The sequence below is a fragment of the Sphaeramia orbicularis genome, chromosome 7 (assembly GCF_902148855.1).
Source record: "Sphaeramia orbicularis chromosome 7, fSphaOr1.1, whole genome shotgun sequence".
Classification (NCBI taxonomy): Eukaryota; Metazoa; Chordata; class Actinopteri; order Kurtiformes; family Apogonidae; genus Sphaeramia; species Sphaeramia orbicularis.
Window position 1 is genome coordinate 28,848,861 of NC_043963.1, and position 24,174 is coordinate 28,873,034.

General features: G+C 37.9%; 1 protein-coding gene across 3 annotated transcripts; it reads right to left on the minus strand.

Moving 5' to 3' along the window:
* Positions 1–1,863: 1,863 nt before the first annotated feature.
* On the minus strand, positions 1,864–23,947 carry tnnc1a (troponin C type 1a (slow)). 3 transcript variants are annotated; one of them, XM_030139795.1, is made up of 6 exons: positions 23,598–23,947; positions 4,542–4,572; positions 4,270–4,416; positions 3,314–3,428; positions 2,611–2,747; positions 1,864–2,450 (listed from the first exon to the last, which is right to left on the minus strand). In XM_030139795.1, the coding sequence occupies exons 1-6, from the start codon at positions 23,682–23,684 to the stop codon at positions 2,419–2,421; spliced, it is 549 nt and encodes a 182-aa protein (XP_029995655.1). In that variant the 5' UTR covers positions 23,685–23,947; the 3' UTR covers positions 1,864–2,418. The 3 variants fall into 3 exon arrangements, with proteins under 3 accessions (XP_029995655.1, XP_029995656.1, XP_029995657.1); XM_030139796.1 differs by lacking the exon at positions 23,598–23,947 and adding an exon at positions 9,966–10,239; XM_030139797.1 differs by lacking the exon at positions 23,598–23,947 and adding an exon at positions 5,806–6,554.
* Positions 23,948–24,174: the final 227 nt, after the last annotated feature.

The window sequence follows — 24,174 nt, forward strand, 5'->3', positions numbered from 1 at the left end:
GTGTGCCACACCCCAGATTCATTCACACACTGCTCTGCTGCTGCCCAACCTCCCATTGATGCTGGGGAAAGCACTACTCATCCTGTTCCATGCTGCAGATGGCGGATTAGTGCTCATGAACAACTTGGGCAGGAAGAGCAGTCCAATCTGTGTGAAAAAAAAAAAAAAAAAAAAAAAAAAAAAAGAAGCAGCATGTGAAATTTTCACATCACATTTTCAGCTAATATTAATACTTCTGTATTGGAGGGAAGCCATGTGGTTTTGCAGTTTCATTGTTATGGCAGATCAGCTGGGCTTCAACCCTGATTGGGCTTTAAAATCCCATAAGCAACTCAGACCATGAGGACGGAATGGAGCTAACAAGACCATCAGGGAAGAAGTAGGGGGGGATGAAAGGGGCAGTGGGGCGGCGGGAGGGGGGTGGGGGGTGGGTATGTGTCATCAGTCAGGCCACTGACATCACAGGCTCACAAAAAAAGTCCTGTTCCACAGTAACACCACCACCAACCATTTTAAAGTTTGTTTTATATTCATATACCTGCCTTTTGCACCTGCTTTTTTTAAAAAAATCTGTTTTCAATGAGTTTGGTTTCTGTTTTTATCTGCTGTATGTAAAGTGTCTTTGAGTTCCATGAAAAGCACTATACAGATAAAATGTATTATTATTACTATTATTATTACCATGGCACAAATTATCAAAAATAAATGGCACATGTGCATATGATAGACACCCACATCTGTATGATACAGAAACCTCCAAATGAGTTGTTTACTCTACTGTTCAGAATGACCTAGTTGTTTGTATTAAATTGTAACTTCACTCTCTTCAACATTTTATTCTCTGGATCATTACCAGAGAGTGTTATGTAAGATCTACATGTGATATATCCCAGAAGAACAAATGAATATTCATCTCCAAGTGTTTATCATTCACTCATTCAAATCTCAGTTTTCTAGTTGCTAAAAGTGAGTCAAACAAACATATATATATAAGACAGTGTTTTCCTGCTGACATCCAGTGGCCAGACAGCTAACTGCACACCTCTTTACTGTGTAACGGTGCTAAAGCTGCAGCTGTCCAAGTCAGGGAGATGTTTAAAAAAAAAAAAAAAAAAGTCAGACAGTGGAGGTTTTTCTTATTTTTTTATTGAGAAGTTTAAGAGACTCGAAGAGTTTAAAGTAAAATGACAACACAGACTTTCTTCTGCAATTACATGTTTTTTGAGATGATTGAATTCTATGTGCTATAACATGTTTGTTTTTTTTAACATTCACAACCACAGAGCTCAGAATCAAAGCTGTAATAACAATAGAACGGTAATCTCTTTGTAGTGAAGCTGCACACTTTATTTAGACAAAGGCATCTGATTGTCAACTGGTGTCGGTCAATCCAGATCCCCTAACATGGGCACTAACATGATTAGACATAAATAGCTCCTGTCTCAATAGACTGTGTAACTAGACACTTACACTGCAACCATGTGAATAGTTCACATGCCACAGAGCACTATGAAATAAAAATTACACATAAAAATCAAAGGTACATTAAAGTTGAGGTCTGATAACTCCATTTTCCTTTGAACTATCTTGTTTTGACATGACAGTGGGGGTATTATAGGCCTCTAGGTGGATTATTGTATTGTTAGATCAGAGAGGCAAAGCATGTGATCATCATGCATAAACTGAAGACGAACAGGAATGATCTGGGATGATCCAATAAAATAAAGCTTTGTTTCCTAATTGTAAAAACTGCTGATATAGTAGAAATATCCAACACTGTGGGGCTTTGTTAATGTACTGCTACTTCTGGCTCATCAAGGTAAAATAAGAGTATTTTATAAAAATGAAACAAAAAACCCAAACTCCTCTGACAAATGCACTGAATTTATTACATTTTTCATTTTATGTAGAAATAAGCAGGCATACCAGGGATCTGAGAGGGAAATAAAAAGTCCAAGGGGTGTCTCAAACATACAGAAACGTTTACAATGAATGCAAACTGAATCCAGTACATTCCTTTTCTGCAAAGTTTCAACAATAGCAGTGATTTGGTAAGAAGATTTGTAAACTGCTGATGGCTCTTTAGAGATAAGATTTAGTTTGAAACAAAAAATAAAATTAATATTCAAAGCAGCCCAAATGGTATATTATGTAGGCTTTATATAGAAATGAATCATTTGGATACATTTACACAAATTCAGGATATATGGACACCAAAATTAGTTACAAACTGTATTTACAACAATGCAAGAGATGGTAGAAAAATACAGAAACATCCAGATATAGTGTTCACTTAGTCTTGCAAAGTCGTTCTGAGGTTCTGTCGACGGCATCCAAGTCAGTTTCTGCTTTTCCACAGATGACCATGGAGTTACAGAGAAATACAAAAATAACACTCTGAGTTGCATCTTCTTTGGGTTACTCCACTCCTTTCATGAACTCCAAGAACTCTGTAAAACCAAAGATGGTGTTTGATTAAAAAAAAAAAAAAGTGAAACTGTAAGACTCCTACAACAGTTGAATGTACCCTTTAGTGTGTGTTTCTAAGGAATTCAACAATTTGATATGAAATTGAAGCAAATGAGTGTCCGTCCGGATCAAACTCCTCACCATCGTAGTCAATTTTGCCATCATTGTTCTTGTCGCCGTCTTTCATCAGCTCCTCGATGTCATCCTCGGTAATTGCTTCTCCTGTTGATTCCAGCATCATTTTTAGCTCATCCAGGTCAATGTAACCATCTGCGTTTCTGAACAATCAAAGTAGAAAAATGCATTAATGTACGTAAAAGAGAAGAAAAAGAAAAAAAAAGTTAAACTTTACAGATGGCAGTGGAGGAGGTGGTGTGTGATTGTATGTGTGTTTGTGTATCTTGTGACTGATCCCATCCTGTATTTAAGTGTTTTGGAACCATCACTGTGAAAAAAAAAGTATAGCGAGTTTTTTCTTTGATGCTCAGACGAGGTGTCTGGCTTACATGGAGTGGGTGTTTGAAATATTCTGTGCTGTCAAAAAGGATTATGGAGAAAACTACATGCTGTATTCTGTGGAGCCATTTGGCGTTTTGTCAGCTCACGTAATTGTACATAAGGAGCATATTTGATAAAAACCACACTAGGAAGAGCAGTCTGGTTATTAGTCCATGCTGATTTTTCAATGGTTGCATCCTCTCTTTATAGATATTTTATCCCATCTTTGCTATGTGTCCAGAATACTTTTCATCATAACATTTTACCAGGCAGTTGCTCTCCAGGAATAATTTCTTCCAGACATAGAAAATACAATTTAGCAACAGGGTTTTAACATTAAACTCACTTGTCAAACATGCGAAACAGCTCTGCCAGTTCTTCCTCTGACTTCCCTTTGCTGTCATCCTTCATGCACCTCACCATCATGACCAGGAACTCGTCGAAGTCCACCGTGCCGCTCCCTGCACGCACACACTTCATCACAACCTTACATATGTATCGCATACTTAACCCTGTAAAGCCTGAACCATTAAAACATTGACAGAAAATTCTAGTTCTTTGAAACCGGAGCCTTTATTGGTCCTTTTTTTTTTTTTTTTCCAAATATCAATTTCCATGTATGATTTTCAATTTTGTATCATATTTAATACATCGGGTCTCAATGCTCAAATATTGTTATTATTGAAGAAACAAAAACATAATAAGACACAAGCATGTCTAACAAATTGGTAATTCCTTTTCAAAATTGGTAAAGTTCTGCCACTTGACAATCTTTGTAGTGTCTCTGTAAAGGCCTCTGGTGAACGAATTCCTCCCCTCTGGTGGATTATCCATCTATTGCATGTGTCTAATTGTATACATCAGGTTTTTCAAGAAAAAAAATATCACACTGATCATGTAGAGGCCTTCAAAACTCATGTATCAAATATAATGTGTTCGGCGTTATAGGGTTAAAGGTGTCATTAAAGGTTAAACCTGTGATTGAAATATATTACACATGAATAGAATTAAAACCAAGAAACTGGTATGTGAAGCATAATATAGAGAATCACTGAAATTAGATAGGTTTCTCTTATATTCCACCATGAAAACACATGGGAAATCCAAGATGGCGTGTTCATCACCTGATATGTACTTCCACGTAATTCAACCTGACACATTTTGCATTTTAAGATCCATCAATTTCATTTTACATAAAGTTCAAGTGTGTTGAACAATGCTCGTCTGTACATGACATCATTCATGCACCTACGAGCCGTGAATTTTTTTTTTTGTCTCATGTGTAATGTTGTTTTGATTTACCATCTTCATCCACCTCATCGATCATCTCCTGCAGCTCTTCTGGTGTTGGGTTCTGGCCCAGCATCCTCATCACCTTCCCCAGCTCTTTGGTGCTGATGCAGCCGTCCTCTGCATCTTGAACGAAGATGTCAAAGGCAGCCTTGAACTCTGCAACAGAACATCAACACAGAGGTAAACAACTCTATATCAGGAATAGACAGCTGTCTTGTTTATTTGAAAATGAGTAAATGTAATGTTTTGTGGCTCTGACAATGGAATGCATATGTACACACCATTTTTCTGTTCGTCTGTCAGCTGCTCAACCTGTAAAAAAAGCAACAAGTTGAGGTTTTATTTGTTAAAGTATGGGAGATTAAACATTAAAAAGTGAGCATTTACTGAGTGAGTGTATAAAGAATATCTTGGGACTGTCTCTGTTTTAATAAGACTTGAGTCAACAAAAGTAATATTTTGGTGTTACTGACAAAACGCAGAACCTATATATCATATGTGAGGGCCAGTAAGAGGAAGAGTTAAAAATAAACAGACAGGAGGATCAGGAACCACAGATAAAGGACACAATACACAGTGCTTTAAATTAGCATAGCTGTGGATCTGGCTCAACAATGGAACAGTAATCCTGGAAAAGCTACCACGAATGAGAGAGAGAGACAGCTGCTTATGTAAGAGTTATTGTCTGTCGTCCACTATAAATTAAACACACACACATGCACAGACACACATATAGGTTACACTCTCCTCTGGTGATGATATATGAAAAGATCCATCTAAACAAACACATGTAATGCACATTCCTGGGTGTTTTTACTGTCTCCTAGCCATGCTGCTCACTTGGGATGTGAGTGGAGAGGACAGCCGGCTGACCGTCCGGGCAGAGGTGGACAGACAGCCGCACAGCTCCGGGGCTCACAGATAATGCTGGAATTCAGCCGTGGGGGGTTTATCTAAACCTGAAGCCCTCCTCTGGCACCAGAGAAACATGAATGCAGAAGCGTCTGAGCAACTGACCAAAATTAGCCATGTGAAGTGGGACTGATCCATTTGAAGCCATGAATGAAAGCACGGACCAGGGACCTGTCCTGTCAGTGACCTCCTGAGTGGGTCCTATCAGCTCTGATAGGGCTGAAGTAGGAGAACATCTAGAGACGTATATGGTGTCAAGGCTTGTTTGACATTAGCTGTTGATGGAGGCAATGTGCTGTGCAAGCTGCCTCAACAGGGATTTGTCAACCATTCAAGTAATGTTAGATGTCAGTAGAACAAACCGATGAGGGACTAATAAATTAGATCACTGGTGCCAGAACATCCACTTCAAAGTCCATAAAAAAAATGATGAAAAAAAAATAGACAACTTAAATTAAAAGTGATCACATGTGACAAAGTAATAACAAAGTTCAAGGTTTATTATCCTCTCATGCCGGATTTAGATCACACAGATTTTTGGTCAGCATCCAATAAACCAAAATCACCTCATCACAGTAAACGGTTGCTTTTTTTTTTTTTTTTTTTTGCTGTATGAGTAGTGAAATGACATACCGCTGCCTTGTAGATGTCGTTCATGTTGGAGGCTCGTCTTCTGTGTGTCCTGACGGCGTCCTGGCACAGAGGAAGGAGGTACGGTCCAGCTCAGGGCAGGACACTGGCCTCAACCTGGGAGGCTTTTATAGCTGGAGTCTGGCGCTGTCTGGTCCCTCCCAGGGCTGACCAGCCTCCCCTCTGTTTGTGCCTCAGCATGTGTCCGCAAATGTGTGTCTGTGTATGTGTGTCATTTGGCCAATCTGTCACAATCACTGGGCTCAGATAAAAATGCGGCAGCTCTTAGGGGGCATGCTTTGGAATGGAATGGAGTGAGAGGGGCATGCATGGTGGAGCCTAATCTCCAGGGAGAGGGGCTGTAGAGACACTCAACATTCCTCTAGACCTGGGCCTGAGATGCAGTAGGCTCAGGAGGGTGTGTGTGCAGTGATGGAGGGGTTACTTTGAAAGAGTATTTCAGTACAGATTACAGAATACATGGCCTTAAATGTAGCTGTTTGGTTAATCAAATTATTTACAATACTTTGTCTTGTACCAGTATTCCATGTAATAGTGTGAACAGCATTCACATAATCCTGCTACCCAAAGACACCTGAACCCCAGAGTTACAAAGAATGTGTATTAATGCAAACTACAAGTGCATGGGAACATGAAATCAGTGTATGATGTACTGTGTGGCAAAATAGATGAAGACCCAAATTACTCTGACCTTTTACTTGACACAGAAATTAACCTGAAAAAAAAAAAGTGTGAAAGTGTGACTTTGGGTTCTCATACTGTAGTTGAACTCTTGGTTTTCACTCAAAAATGGCAGCAGAAAAGGTACTATCTGAAATGAGTTAAAAATTAAAAAAAAAAAAAAAAAAAAAAAAAAAAGTACAGTATACACTCTTACACTGTTTGTTTTCAGACATATTCATCTTTTTATTCCTATTTTTACACATCAATAATCACCTTTGACCTGGTCCAATGAGTCCCACTTACACTTCATCTATCAAGAATTACTCACATTGTCACAATCACTTATAAGAAAAGGTCAAAAATATTTCATTCCAACTTTATGGGCAACAGTGTGCAACTATTTCCTACATTTTTTCTTTCATTAAAACTTAAAATTTGACAAGAAATTGCAGCTCAACTTCCCCCTACAAATACCATTCATCAAATGCATGCCTGTTCGTGCTGGAGCAAAACATGGCATCACATTATCACAATTATTTATATGAAGAGATAAAAATATTTCATTCCAACTTTATGGGCAACAGTGTATAAATAACAATAACTATTCTGTTAAATTGAGCGTGTGACTTGATTATGACTCCCTCCTGCATGTACAGCATGGCGCAGAGTCTTTTATGGGAAAGTTGGGAAGCCTTTTACAATTTAGAGTGAATAATATAGACTTGAAAAACTAATCTCCTCTAGTAATCTATTTATTAAAGTGTATGAATATAACAATATTTGGTTGCTAGGTCTTTAAACTGTAACGGTGATTGAACACTAAAGAGAATATTGAGTCGCTCCCTGATAAGTTAATAATAGGAGGAGGTCAGAATAGGACAAAGGAGGAACTCATGGACCACAGATGAATAGTTCATGTGATCAGAAATGTTTTTAGTGTTTTTATTTATTTATTTATGTAGTTAGTTATTTACTACTTCATACAAATTCAACATATAGTCTGTATAAGTTATTTTTTAGGAGTCATTTTCACTGATTCTGAGTGTTTCAATGTATTTTTTGCTATTCACTTCTTTCTCTCAACATCGGTTATATTTTACTTTTCTATAATGACAAACTTTCATGGAGAGGTTGGGTATTTCATTTTTTTAAATTTGTAATTGTTATTTGTTAATCACAGGATATTCCAATAAATGTAAAGGTTTCTTAGGTGTAGTCTCTTTTTCTTTTATTTTTCCTGGTGTTATGCAGAATTTATTTGATTCTTTTTTTTTCATAGTTGAAGACCCATCTTTTGAAACATATATAAAATAATTAATGGTTTCAGGTTGTTTGACCCAAAAAGCACAAGGGTATTTTTCTAGGGGTATTTAGAGAGTATTTTTAGTTATTTCTGATTTTTACAAAACAATGTCCTTATTACTGAAATTTTCCCTCACAACAGAAATTCAGCTGACAGTGGATTACCCCCAGTAAATGATGCTTACATCTGAAAGGCTATAAATCATAATACATTATTTTATTTTAATGTGGGTGGACTGAACTTTTGATGCTTTTTGAACTTTTGCTACTTTTCATGCTAAACATTGCTTTGCACCATTTGACTTGGAGTAAACATAACCTTTTCAATTCTCTGTCTACATGGTTCATTGGATTTTAATTCTTGTGCAACATATATTTAGTCAGCAGAGGGTGCTGTTTACTACATATCGACTAAATTTAATTGTTGCGCAAGGCTGCCTCCAGATATCCAATTTATCAACAGTGGGGTAGGTGAGAAATCTGGGTCAAACAAACCAAACACTTGCAGACACATTTAAATTGAATTGTACACAGCACAAGAATTTGCTGCATTTTTTATGCACTTTTGAAACAAGGCCATCTCAATCACTTGACTGTGTGATTCAAACACACACACACACACACACACACACACACACACACACACACATACACTCTCACCAAAAGCTCACACAAACACACACGTGCATGCACACACACACACAGAGCATGCTGTGGCAGGCATTCTAAGTGACGAGTGATCATGCTGGTTTATAATGGGATGCTAATGGGGACTGGCACAGCTTACAAGCATCATACAGCCACTCAGAGAGAGAGAGAGAGAGAGAGAGAGAGAGAGAGAGAGAGAGAGAGAGAGAAAGAGAGAGAGAGAGAGAGAGCTCACACTGTAGAACATACATGTCCTAATCTTACACATTTACAGAAACAGATCCACTGACAAATGCCTGAAATCCCTGCACATCAGTCAAATACACAGGTTGAGCTCCAATGGAAACACACAGGTGGTGGGGGTGAGGTGGGACCGGGAGGGGATGCATGAGGGAAAAAATGATTTTGTGCTGGTTGTCAGGTATTTGTGAACATTTCAGGCTCAAAACACATGGCAATGCACTGTACATGACTGCTCGGACTCAGAAAAGAAATGAATCGTCATCAGTGGCACCGACTCTATCAGATGAAACCCAAAGCATACTGATGAGTCTACATGGTCAGCCAGACAGATTCAGTTGGAGAGCAGAGTCCAGGCTGGTGGCTGCCAAGAGTGATGAGCAGCTCTGCAGGGGGCACTAGATTCTAATGTAAAGCTTTGTTGAGCATGCACACATGCATACACATACACACACACACACACACACACACACACGCTGTAGTACTAAAGACTGGCACACACATCAAAGAAAGCATATGGAGTGCTGTTTCATTGGAGCTCTCCACCAATTTCCTCTTACAGAGGAAGGCTGACGAAAGAGCCAGCCATCTCCTCCACACAGCGCAATCAGACAGCGCATCTCAAATCCACAATTCACCGCACACCGCTTTTTGAGGGGTTGCCATAGAAACTCTGCTGGGTAGTAGCGGGCAGAAAATGAGAGGAGATGAGCGGGGCTATTTCCCCCTCCACCTCCCTCTCTGCCTCCCTGCCACCACATTTTGTCCTCAGAGTGACTGTAATATTTTCTATTCTTTGCCTCTTTTATGCATGTATTTACACATCAAAACTGCGTACTCATATGGGGGGGGGTCACAATTAGGGTTAACAGTGGTTACTTGTGCAGCACTCATGCATTTTAGTCTATAAATGATTACATTTCATGTCTTAGGCTCATTCTTATATTGAAACACTGTGACTTAAAGGTCCACAGGAACACACACAGATGCTGCTTTACATAATAATTAATATCTGAATTAGAATTTCCAGTGAATTTTCACCATCATTTGGCTTCCTGCAGAAAATGATCATAGGTTCAAAGTGTGCAATATGTCAAAATGCTCAAGGTGTAACATCTCATGTAGGCAGTACTGTATCAGCTGGACTGCATTTGTGAAGATCTACCACCACATACAGCATTCATCATGTCAATGTAAATACTTCTGTCGTATAGACACTGGGTTGACGTGCAGCTGAGCTTGAAGCATAGGTCTAAATATTTCTTTCCTCCTCCCCCCTGTGTCCTTACCTCCTTGATTGCTGAGGGGAGGAGGGGAACGGAGCCTGTCAGCCTCTCTTTCTGTCTCTCCATTCTTCCTCTCTCCATCTATTTCTCTTCCTCTTCCTGCCTCTTTCCATTGATGACCAACCTGTCAGCAGCTCCTGTTGTGGCAGACTGTGAATGCTCTGCATGTGACTGATACACAATGTTTTTCACTATGAAAACATCTCTGTCTGCACAGTAAGTGCTTTAGCAGAGAAGCCCAATCTCTCAGCGGTGACAACACTGAACCCAAATTGAGGGATTTGTCTTTGGAGCGGAGCAGCAGAGAGAGTAGTCTTTACTTTGGTTCAGTGCCTTCACTGGGTCCTTTCTGAAACTCTTTGCACTGAAGCACTTGGCATTACGCAGTGTTCCTTACATCAGAGCTCTAATGAGCCAGTGGCCACATTAGCTCCAGCACTGATAGAGCCCTGCCCTGCCACGGGGCAGCGTTTTCCAGTCCACTGGACCACCAAGTCGCCTAGCACCCTTTCTACCAAACACCCCCCCCACCCCCCAACACAACTCCCCCCAACCTCTATAATAGTGCATGAGACACCCGGAAAAGATTTCCGTTTAGATATATGGCAGATGTAGCTCCCTTCAAGCAAGACAGGAAATATGCTTCATATGTGGCAACAAAAGGAGCAATGTTCTATCTGTTTCATCCATCTTCACAATGCATTTGTCATGTGAAAGTGAGTGATAATGGTAATTATTCACTTGAAATATATCCCCAGACCGTTTTATACTATCTAACAAATGTTTGACACACAGTACAGTAAATATTCTGTCACATTCAAGATATAGAAAGAGGAGTTGAACCATCAACCCTAGCTGTCAACACAGTCAAACATCTACTGTATTTCAGAGCTGAGATTGATTTAAAAATTAAACATTTGAAACCAACTTGCATCGGAAATGAAAGTGTCAGACCACGCTAGAATGACACCAGTGTATTTCTGCATATGAATAATCAGTGGAAATAGTTAGCAGTCTTTTGTAAAATCCCCCTGTGCACACCAGATATTCTGGATTTGTCTCCTCCTCCTCCTCTTCCCCTTGAATAGTTCTCTGAAATCAAAACTGAGGGCCCTCAGGATTTTTGACAATGTTTTACACAATTCTATGACAAGGATAAAAAGTGTGGCCTCTATTCTGTATAATTGCAGTATATCCCTTAATAATGCACAGGAATACTAGTGTTCATATAATAATGTGTTTGGTGTCAGAGTATAATACACATCCTATTAATAACAATGCTATTATCTAACAATCTTTGTAAGAGAAGGAGCATAAAATGCTAAGTAACATGTTATATACTACGTTTTCCTTTAGTTGATTCAAGATTTCATGTGTTTGCTTTCATGAGTCATTTTTTTCGTCACGTGCATGGCTCATCTCAGTACAATCTCAAAAAAACAAGCAGCAACACAAAACAGACTGTTTTTGGAAGATTCCAGCATTGCCCTCTGCAAGATGTGTGTCTTGTAGTACAGTTGTATTTGTTATACAATGCATGGAACTGTCTGGGGATGAATGCCCTCCAGAGGCTCATTCATAAGATAAATTGGCCTGAAATTCATTGGTCCTGCAGACAGTCTGTGTCTCCCTTTGTATGTCTCACTCTCTCTCCCCTTTTATGTGCACGTACACACAAGCCGCCATAAACAAACACTAATGTACATGCACGCCCCTTAATGCGTGTTCATGTTCTTTCGTGTTATTCAGGGTTGCAGCAAGCTCAGGCTAAAAGAGACGGGGAAAAAAACACCTTTGCATCTGTCTGCGTAGCTGAAGTCCAGCCTAGGGCCTACTGGGCTTCAGTGAAGTGTGCTGTGATTTGACAAGGCCAGTGACGAGAGGCACTGTAAATATCCGGCTGTCATGTGACTCACTTCATGGCCTCAAGGAACCAACGAAAGGTCAATGTTTCCTGATGCCATTGCCAACAACTAAATTAAGTGACTTCATCTCTTGCTCATGTTTCTGTCCCAATTTAGGAGATGGATACGTTGGAGGTGCTGCATTATTCTGCATACGAACTGCACTGATCACTCACATTACAAATCCATGCATACGTACACAAACACGCTTACTTTGGGGTTTATTACACAAGAGTTGTATCCACACGCACATAGCGTCAGATGCACAACCTCTGGGTTTGTCTTCATGCATGTCATGTCTGACAGTGACAGCAGTGTATTTACACGTCTCCTCAGTTTTTCCCTCATAAAGCTAACTGTGATCTATGTTCTGTATCCAAACATGGAGCAAAAGGTTAAATAGCATCATTTAGTCACAAGCTGCATACATGACAGAAAATCTACTTGATGTAAAAAAAAAAAAAAAAGGCAGCAGCTTTTGGTGCAGCTTCAGATCTAATGCAAGGTCTGAGTATATGTTTTTATAATCCTAAAATGGCTTTGGGGTTATGCATTTACCCACTAATGACTTTCAACTAATAGACAGAAAATAGTTCTCTAAAATAACAATGGTCTACATGTGCAGAAAAGCATAAAAGATTTATATTTTAATAATTAGGGTTATTTAACCCTTTCATGCATGAATTATAAGAACCTTAATCAAGATTTTTTTCCCGAGTGATTTTCATTCCTCTTAGGGCATGCCCCCCCCCCAACAAAAAAAAACAAACAAAACAAAACAAAAAAAAAAACAATGCGATTGACAATTTTTCATGGAGTTACAAAAATGTTCACTCACCTGGACACCATGTGTTTAATCTTAGAAACACAAAAACATGTATTTACTGATATACTGTGTGAAAACTATGAAATAAAAACATGTTTAATGCTGCAAATCTGATGTTTTCTCACATTTTAACACACTCTCATGCTAGTTATTACTCACTTCATGGACATAATATACAAAAAAAAAATCCAACTTTTTGTTTAAAAAAGCAACAAAAAATGCCCATTAATTACAGTCTAATAACAATTAGCAGGGTTTTTTTTTTTTTTTACACTCAAACATGTTACTGCAGATCGGGTTTATCTAGAACAGCAAAGTTACAGTAATGGTATGAATTGCAGCGTATGGGATGATGGAGGAGTGTCCACTGTGTTGGCTGATATGGAACTAAAACAACAAAATCCATGAATATACAAGAGAACGCCTTTGAACAACTGTCCACTATTGTGACCAGTATGCATGAAAGGGTTAAATCTGGGTTTTATAGTGTTTGCTGGAGAGAAAAGTAAAGATATGATACGGTTATTGTTTCAACATGAACATTATAAAACCCCCATGTGAAAAAGCCCCTGATGCAAAAACCGCCCAAGTGCCCAAACACTCATCTCACTGATTAATTGGGCAACTTTAAATCCATTTTCCAGTCCACCACTGATCTGCGCCCATGGAAAATTCAATGCTCCCAAAATAAATTGTAGTTTACTCGGTGCCGTTTACTGTGCCATAGGGAGACATGAGGAAATAAGTTAAAAGCCTAGAATTAGCGGTGCTGTAGAGTTGTGGCGTACATCTAACAAGTTTGGGATTTGTGGTCAGAGCTTAGAGCGGTCCATTATGTCAAATAAGACAAGTGGACGTCTCTGCTGGGAGACGGTTCAAGACAGTGAGTCAGAGGTGGAGTAATCTATCCTACACTAGCAAAAAAAAAGAACAAACACCTCCGAACCCCACCTTGAATTCACATGATTTATTATACCACTTGTTTTATCCTAATATATTCTTACATTTCTCATAGTTGGTCATTCACTAACCCTAATTCTCTATTAACCCATAAAGACCCAGTGCTACTTTTGTGTCAGTTCCCAAACGATTTTTTTTTTTTAATTTATTTTTAACTTTTCTTAAGTGATTTATCGCCATTTATTCTAAAATCATGCTCAGTTTTTTGCATTCTTAAGTGAAAATCAGGCATTTTTCTGTGGATATCCACAATTGAAGAAATATTTCTAATGGAAAACACACAGACTGAGACTGCAAGAACCACAATTGGATAAAAAGTGGAATAAATGGACTATATTTACACAAAATCAATAGACTGACTGTTGCTACCAGGGCACATTGGGTTTTTTTTTTTTTTTTTGGGGGGGGGGGGGGGGGGGGGGGGGCTTTCTCATTACTTTTTGTCTGTCTCCTTTTTTTTGTTTACTGTTACATAAAACTCAATAAAGATTTAAGTTATAATACAAAGAAAATCAGGTATTTTCCTATATTTAATTCACTGACCATGATTAATGTTCATAAAAGCTCAAATTAAAGTTGAGGGTAATTATATCAGAAACAGAGAAAGTGAAGGAAAATATAGTAAAATATATCATTAACTGAACTCAAACCCAGTGTGTCCATCCACTCTCATTGATCAAACTCCATTGGTGAATCAATGTTGTAGAAGATGACGGTGTTTCCGCTTTCACTACGGAGCCTCTGAACGTCCATCTGATGACCAAGAAAAGATGACAAACTCCATTTTACACCAGTTATTTATATGGATTGATAGGATTAGTGGATCAAAAGGTATTTAACTTTTTATATCAGTAAATGATTTTGCTCGTCAGTAGATGTTTGGGTCTTTATGGGTTAAATATAATTTTATAACTATAATCTTACCAATAAGGACACTCACAGATACCACTCAGTCATCAAATGAACTATTTTTCCATTACTGTTTATTACTGATGGTTCTAATAACTTATACACAATAGTTTTAATATCATTCCTGTCTTAATTGTTACTCCAGATTCTATAATGTGTTTATTCATATCTAAGTCACAGTGATGTTTTACATATCATTTAATCCCATCTTAAAACCATTCAGACTTTTCATGCTCTAATTCCTTTACTGTGTTTGTTGTATTGATATGTGTTAGCTACAGATTAAACTTAGCTTCACATGCAGTGTTTTCTAATTCAAATTATTTCAGCTTCTATTCACTTTGACGATATTTCAGGTATTTCAGCTAAATTCAGCCACAGTTCAAAAGTGCTAAGATTTCAGCTTTCAGCAATCACTGAAGTTTTTAGTTCTCTTTTGTTGCTATTTTTGTGCTTTTTAAAAATAAGTGCGTATTAGCAGTCTCCGTGACCTGTTTTTTTCATGATATGATTATGTTAATTTCATAACTAATCAGTTGTTTTGAGTAGAAATAAGGTAACACTCTCCCGCAGCAACAGTTGACAGTCCCTGTGTGACAATTACAATTAAAGATGCAAATTGTTTTGGTTTTGCAGAATGTTTTTGCACCTCACATTTTTACATGATGAACATTACACTGTATTTCTTTTCAGTAAAACACTGTCCTCAGTTTTTGTTTTTTTTTCCTTTTCTCTTTTCTCTTATGAAACATAAACCACAACATCTGCCTGAACAACAACTGAGTTGGTCCTCACACACCCTCATAAATGTTAAAATAGTGTTGATTGTTGCACTGCTAGATGTAAATTTGTATGAACAAATGACTTATGAATAATTTATTAAGAACATAATTTATTCATTTCATAGTTCACTATTTGCTGAGATGCTACACAAATGACAATTAATTCTTGGAAAGTGATGTGTAAACAAACAAAATATGACATTATTGCAAATATTCATTTTCATTTTATGGTGATGTACCTATTTGTATACCTGCTGCATGTATTTACTGTGTGTTTGTGTTTCTAAATTGAATTTTAAATTGAATTATTGTGCAACAACAACAAATAACAACAGACATACAGAACAGTAAAGAAGATGCACCCACCTTGAAGCAGAACTTATTGTCAGCTTTAGTTTTATTTCACAGGAATTTCTATGTGACCAGATAAAACACAGTTTTAATACTCTTCTTTCAGCACTACAAGCAGCCAATTGTATTAAAACAAAACAAATGAGTGGTATAAATCAACTATAAAGATAATCAGCAGTGCCCTACATTGATAAATGAACTAAATGCATCCACCTAAGTGTAGAGGAATGCCTAATTGAACACAGTGCGATGCTGAGCAGTGCCATTAGGGTCAGCTCCAGGACAGAAACTCACCCAGGCAGGTAATTCAAGTCATGGGTTTGCTTTTAGCTTTTTTATGTAAATATGTTAGATGACAGTACGAAGCAAAGCAAACGTGTGATTACATTGATTTCTGAGTTTCACTGCAAAAGGCATAACCTCCTGAGACCCATTAAGTAAACATTTTAACCTTTTTACATTAAATAATTGCCTTAATTGGAAAAAGCAACAGTTTATCCAGATACATTTTTTAAATATTTTAATATAATGTCCTCTTCAGTGAACATTTTTATTTATTTATTTATTTTAAGTAAAGCTATGAAACTCTTGTCCACTACAGAGGACAAAAATGCATTGCTGGGTCTCAGGAGGATAAGTAAGCTAGAGTGATCTCATGATGGCTGTGGCTTCATTTGTGCTTGCCTATGCTTACGTTGCAGGTACCTGTGGGTTCAGCTCTTTGTCTTCCAGGTCCAGCTGCATCCAGATTATCTCAGCCTATCGGTGTTAGCACTGACCAGGCTGATGGCACAACTGATAATAAGTATCTTGTTTTTTTTGTAATTAGCAATTACCGAAGCTCTTCTTCAAGATGTTGAGGGGGTAGAAGAAGTGGTTTGGGATGGATTAAAGCTGACGTCAAAGGCAAATGCAAATGTGCTTCTCCCAGCTTTATGTAAAAGCTCTGAATTGGGAGCTTAGCTGGGGAATTTTGTCCACATGCTCTAACCCATTCTTGTCAGTGCTGGAAGGATTGCGTGGTCTCACTGATGGGTTGGACGACCAGCTCCCTCAGCTTTGAAGCTGATAAACCTTTTAAAACCATGACAAATATTCTCCTGCAATTTTGCCAGAGGAAAGGCAAAGAAATGAAATAGGTAGCAGGCACAGAAATATGAAAATTTGCCGCTCCATCAACCTCAAACTCTCCACCATGCAGCCAAGTTTTTCTTTTCCAGGCTGCTTACTCTTGCACAGCTTTGAGCTTATGGGATTGTCTCTTCCAAAGCTATCTTGCACATTTTAAACCACATGATCCTGCTACCTAATGGTTGTGTATCAATATGGCAGCCAATAATAGTCAACAGAGCTACAGCGTGGACACGTGCGCTACGTAGAGCAGTGTTCAGGAAGCATTTTGCTGCACAACCTCCATGTCAGTGGCCGACATGGCTGCATGGCACAAGTTAGGCAGCAAGGGTGAAACATCCAGTCAGTTTCCATAGTGATGTGGTTGAATGGAGGGGATTAGCAGGGGCAATGTGGTGAGAAAGGATTGCAGGCTTCTGTCAAAGCATGAATTTAAAGAGCTCCATGTTGTGGCTCTCTTCCTTTTTTTTGGTGATGCTGATGATGGACCTGTCGTCTACCTTCGCTCCTCACAAAACCCCCCCGATACAGACATGTTTTATGGCATCGGACTCTGCTGCTTCCTCAGGTGTAAACCGTTTGATTAGTCAGTTGAACGTAGCAGATATGATACCGTAGAGCCACAATGCAAACCCCCGGATGACTGGAAAACCCAACAAAATGGAAAATGCAGATTGATTTATTGTAACTGGATTGGAAACACTTAACAGCTATTTTCATGACTAAAACATTTAGATTGTTTAGAATATTTTTAATACTATACAAATTGACATGGGATGCATAAAAGGTTATGCATTTAGTTTGTGCATGTTCATTTTAAGTTATTAACCCTTTCATGCATGAACTATGAGAATCTTGAGATTTTTTTTTGTCCTGTTTTTATTCCTCTTTAGGCATGAAAAAAATAATGCAATTGAAATTTTTTATGAACCTATTTTTCATGGAGTTCCAAAAATGTCCACTCAAATGGATCCCATGCGTTTCATTTTTGAAGCAAAGAAACGTGTATTTACTGACATACTGTGTGAAAACTATGAAATAAAAACATTTTTAATGCTGCTAATCTGATGTTTTCTCATATTTTGACATACACTAATATTAGCTTTTACTCACTTCATGGAGATTATATGCAAAAAAAAAAAAAAAAATTTTGTAAAAAACTTAACAAAACTGTTAATTATAGTCTAATAACAATTAGCAATTGATTTACACTCAAACATGTTACTGCAGATCAGGTTTATGAAGAACAGCAAAGTTACAGTAATGGTATGAATTGCAATGTATGAGATGATGCACAAGCGTTCTTTGTGTGGGCTGATATGGAACTAAAACAACAAAATCCATGAATATACAAATTAACAGCTGTAGAATAACTGTCCACTGTAATGACCACTATGCATAAAAGGGTTAATACCATTAATACCAAGTTTGTTTCATGACTCAGGAGGCACTTCTTACATTTTACTCACAAAAGTTTTCAAGCAGCAAATCCATATTACTGATATAAATCATATAAATGATTCAAAATGAAATCAAAATGGCTTCTATTGCAATAATGAAGTTTGTTAATAGTAAATAAGATAGGGGCCAGAGTGTAGTTTTAGAAATATGTCACAAAAACCACCCACATTAGCAAAAGACCAGATACTTGTGTGGAAAACAGGCTGTGTCATCTCAAACTAACAGATGTATGAGGTCAGAGAATGTATACAATATGATCTAATATATTAAGCATATTGAAAATAATCTATGTGAGAACTGTAGTCGAAATGAAAACCAAAAATGAGCAAACACAATTATTAATATAATTTAGATCAAAAAGTGTCATGTATAAAATCTGAGGTTAAAAGGCCAATTATTCTCTACTTAAAAAAATCTGACCTAAATTGAAGATTGTTGTTTTTTTTTCTTACGTTCATATTTTTATGCCTCATTTTTACATTATTGAAATCAGAAAGAGAATCCTGTCATATTCAGTGGATCACAAGAAAATTAAACCTGTGAAATATTTCATCTTTAATGTATATTTGATTGTAGCACAGTGTGTTGTTGTGTTTCCAGTTGTAAATTACATATCAATATGTACCACTGTTGCATTTATTCCCTCATCACTTACAACTGCAATGGATTGTTTGCTCATTTTATGAATCAATCAGAATGTATTATCTCTGCAAAAGAACCTCTACGTCCACTTTGCAACGTAACCTTTTTTAGATTGGTAGTATTATTTATGACCGTCTTCTATTATTGCTGGAGTATGACCAGATGCACGGTGCAGGATAATTTAATTCATAGGCCCTTTTAGTCTTTAACATGCATTTATACGTTGCTATACATTTCTGCGTAGCATAGATGTGTGTTTTAACCCTCAGAAGCCTAATCTGCACCATTAATGGACTTTTTGTAGAAGTTAATTAACCATTTTCAATGATAGCAGCACAGCAGTCCCAGTAGAGAGCCATATAAGGAGGGAGAGACGGAGACCGATTATGCTGTTGCCTAGCAACACATGTACAAAATTTGAAGCGATTTAGTGCCCCCATACTGGTTATCATGGAGGTCATATGTTTACTAAATCCACACAGTGTGCTGGGTGTCACACAGGACTGTCAACACATCAACACAAGTATCTGTCCCAGCCGCTGCACATCGACGTGTTGATGCCAAACATGTAAAACCTGCAACTAGGCTGAGTGTCTCCTAAATCATGACTGTCTAATTCCATGGATTTGTGAAAACGGTATTTCTTTTGAATGAGTGGCAAATGCTACATCAGAATTCCTACAGAGGTAAAGGCTCGTCTTTGGCAGCAGTGGGATTTAACTTCTTTGCATACTGTAGTTGATCCCTTCAGAAAGGTAAAAATCTGAACGTAAAAAAAAAAAAAAAAAAAATAGAGAAGAAGAAGAGAAACAGAGCTTGTGCCTCAATTTTCTGTAGATGATTCATTCAAAATCAGAGGAATACCGTAGGCCAGCCCACCTCGCTGATGAGTCCTACAGCCCACAATACTTCACTGCGCAAATAATATCAGAAAAAGCTGGTTATCAGAAACTGTCCTCTCAGCTTGTTTTGCCTGTTTGTAAATGATGTGAGTATAAGAGGGAGTGAGCGAAAGAGAAAAGGATGCATACAAAGAGAAGAAGAGAGGGACGTAGGGAGGGAGAAAGTGAGAGGCGAGACAGAGCTGCTGAGGCACTCACTTCACAGCAATTTAGGTCATACTAAACAAATGCTATACTACAGAAGCACAGACAAATAATACCATCTACCCTTGAAGTGTTTTCAGCTCCTGTGGAAGGTGTACATTGTGGGGATCACGACGGTGCAGGTGTTCTGGGAATAAAAGAGGCTGCATATGTACAGGTGTGTCCACGAGGCACGTCCAGGTCAATACGTTCCATCATAGTTGGATGACAGACCGAATTTTATTTATGCAAGCTATGGGAATATGAAATGAGTAGGCATTCGGTTCTGTTAGAGTTAAATGTATCCAGGTCTGCTGTTATCAAAGCACATGTGATATACCACTGGTGCTGCGCTCTACACACCTACAATCCCTACAAGTCGAGAAAAATGTGCACCAGCAATCACGGTTACAGGCTGATGAAAACAAAGAGCAGACAGCAACAGAAAAGAGGCTTCACATTCAGGCTTCTGACAGTACAACTCTTTGTGGGATTATCTAATAAGACATATTTGTATTTTAAACACCCTGTTGGAAACAGCTTTAGTGTCAAAACAAGCATTTGGGAAATATTTTGTGTTGATTTTGGAGGGATTTGAATTGTATTTTTCAGCTTTTGCTTTCATATAGAAGTGATTAGAGCAATATTTTTCCCCCCTTGGTGCATTATTCAGCATTAAAGTGTTCAGAAAGGTGAATGTAATGCATGTCAAAAAGAGCAGCAAAAGGAAGTTTGCGTGTAATTATTCTCTTCATTTCAGGTGAATTCATTTTGTCTGCACCAATATGGAGGAAATATATGTTCAATCATCATCCTCAGTGGAAATTGTCACCAGGTCGACTTACATGTTTACAGTAAAAAATAAAATGGAATGTGTACACAATTTTAGCAGGGGGAGAAAAACAACTCTGCGACAATATGAATAAAATATGTGAATTGCTTATGATTAGCATACTAATGACTAATCATCATGCTAATCACTGCATTTGTGGCCTCAAATTGCAGCCTGGTGTTGAGAAATGTGAGTCTGTGAAAATACATCGGAAAACGGGAAAATATTCTGATTGCATCGACGCTATGAGGCAGTAAAACAATCATTTCAAGGTAGTTTACTTTGAAAGTGCACATCAGTGGATGGCAAAAATAGGTTTAAAAAAATTACTGAACAATAATAGAGCCACATGCAATGTGTTTTTATAGTAAATTATACGTGCATGTACCTTTAAGTCTTCTTCTTTAATTTTTTTCTTGATTAACCCTGTAAAGCCTGAACTATTAAAGCACTGACAGAAAATTCCAGTTCTTTAAAACCAGAGCCTTTATTGGTCCTTCTGAACACCCCCAAAAAAGACATTTTTCAATATCAATTTCCATGTATGATTTTCAATTTTGTATCATATTTGATACATCAGGTCTCAGTGCTCAAATGTTATTATTTTTGAAAAAAAAAAAAAACATAATATAACACAAACATGTCTAACAAACTGGTTATTCCTTTTCAAAATTGGCAAAGTTCTGCCTCCTGACAGTCTTTGTAGTGTCACTGGTTAGGCTCTGGTGAATGAATTCCTCCCTCCTGGTGGATTATCCATCTATTGCATGTATCTAATTGTATACATCGGGTTTCTCAAGAAGAAAATATCACACTGATCATGTAGAGCACAGGTGTCAAACATGTGGCCCAGGGGCCAAAACCGGCCCGCCAAAGGGTCCAATCCGGCCCCTCGGATGAATTTGTGAAATGCAAATATTATAATGAAGATATTAACAATCAAGGATATGAAAATCATTTTAGGTCAATTCAATCTGAAGTGGGTCAGACCAGCAAAATACTATCTTAACAACCTGTAAATAATGAAAAACATTAATTTTCGTCTTTGTTTTAGTGTAAAAAAAAAAAAAAAGTAAAATTACACAAAAATGTTTATATTTACAGACTATCCTTTTACAGAAAAAAAATGTGAATAACATGAATAAATATGAACAATATGTAATAACGTAAGAGACATTTGCAGAATTTTAACAATATTCTGCCTGTTACTAAACATTTTGTGTATTTGTAAATCCACTGTGATCTGTAAGTTGTGATGCGTATGTATAAATGATAAAGTAAGGTGTAATATTGTTAAAATTGCGCTTAATTTTCTTAAGAATTTTCAGGTTGATCACATTTGTTCATGTTGTGTTCAAGTACGTTTCGTAGATGTAATCATTTTCATTACGGAATTCGACTTTTTCACTCAAAAACACAGAAAAAAACTTTGGAGCTGACATTATTTATAAGTTCTTATCTTATTATTTATATTATTTTACTGCTCCGGCCCACTTTAGATCATATTAGGCTGAATGTGGCCCCTGAACTAAAATGAGTTTGACACCCCTGACGCAGAGGGCTTCAAATCTCATGTATCAAATATGACACACTCGGCGTTATAGGGTTAATCTCTTATGTTACTGTTAAAATTACACTTTTGATGATAATGTATAATGCATAACCGCACTAAAATCACATATTACGTTTTTTTCCTTCACAATTATGAAAAACGATAATATTTTTTTGTCCATGAAAGCCAAGACACCCACATTGCATCTGATATAGTATTCCCTGAACCTCAGCTCATTTAGATTCCTCTGCAAATACCTTCCCCACATTAAGATGATTTTACACCCAGTGGGCCAGTAAAGGGGGCCAGGCCAAGCCTCAATCTCAGTCACATAATCTAAAAGCCATTACAAGAAAGGACAAGTAATCCCAGCGTAATGGAGCACATACAGCAACTGAGCATGGAGTCAAATGTCCGCTTCCCACTCAAAGTGTGAGGGCTGGTGGTGGAAGGGCAGTGAGCTGAATCAAACCAAAGCTGCGGGGTTACGAGGTCAGCTGGCTGAGCATACATGTCACCAGCCTATTGGACATGCCTGTGTGTACATCAGCAGGTGTATAAATATGTGTCATGTTTCACACTCTTGTGTCTGCAGGGATGGCAACCCAGATGGGATTTTAAATGCTGCATTTCATGTGGTATCATTTAATAGGTTAGTTCACCCCTCATTGGTTTGCCATCTGGTGCCCTCTCAGCCTATGATAGGAACATTCACACTGGAGTCAAAACGCTTCTGATCTCTAAGCAGTTCCAGCAGTTTACACCACAGTCTGCGCGCACTTCATCCACCTCACATCAGTGCCATTATAGGAATGCGCGTAACACGTGTTCGGATATTTTAGCTGGATACAAAGTGACACCGTGTGGAGTTTGGACACTAAAAACTACAAGCATGGAGAGAGAGAGAGAGAGAGAGAGAGAGAGAGAGAGAGAGAGAGAGAGAGAGAGAGAGAGAGAGGAAATAAAAAAACACACACACACACACACACACACATGCACACACACACACAATGTTGTCAAGTTATCGAGAGGGAAGAGAGTAAAAAACCCAACATGACATCACAGATCACGCAAGGAAAAACAGCTGATCTGGAGAAAAACTTGTACTAAAATATTCAAGTAAATCAAACAAGTGGGCCCATACTATTTATACAGGCTGACTTACCCATGCACTTGCAATTGTAGAACCATTTACTTTACTTTTCCAGGCTGGAAGAGAATAAAACTCCGCGACTCCGTTTTCTTTTTTGTTGTTGTTATTGTTACCCTTCTTCTTCTTCTTTTCATATCTTGGTACGTTTAAAAAAAAAAAAAAAAACTGCGAATGAGTTTAATCCACGGTTTTATTCCTTCTCATATCATCCCCTCATTTGTGAAGACGTCGGGCTTTGGACGATTACAGGCAGACTTAGACAACCGGCCAATGTTCCCTCCCTTTATTGACGGGCTCCCTTTATCACAATTTGCCAGATTTGCAGACAGACGCTGACTGTGCTTCACCTTCCAAATATACGCGTTTGGACATAATCATGCTGCTTATATTACCTTCCATATGTCTCCATTTTGCACCTCGACAATAGATTAGATTACCAGAGGGGAGGTTTGGGTGCTCTTTTTTTTTTTTTTTTTTTTTTTAGGGTGGGGGTGGGGGGTGGGGGGGGTGTCACAGTTTGTGAGACAATACCAATTCAAAGCAGCTGAATCCTTGAAGTGTTCATGGAAGGAAAAAAAAAAAAGAAAGTGACAAATGTTTACCACTTTGCAACCATATATTGAC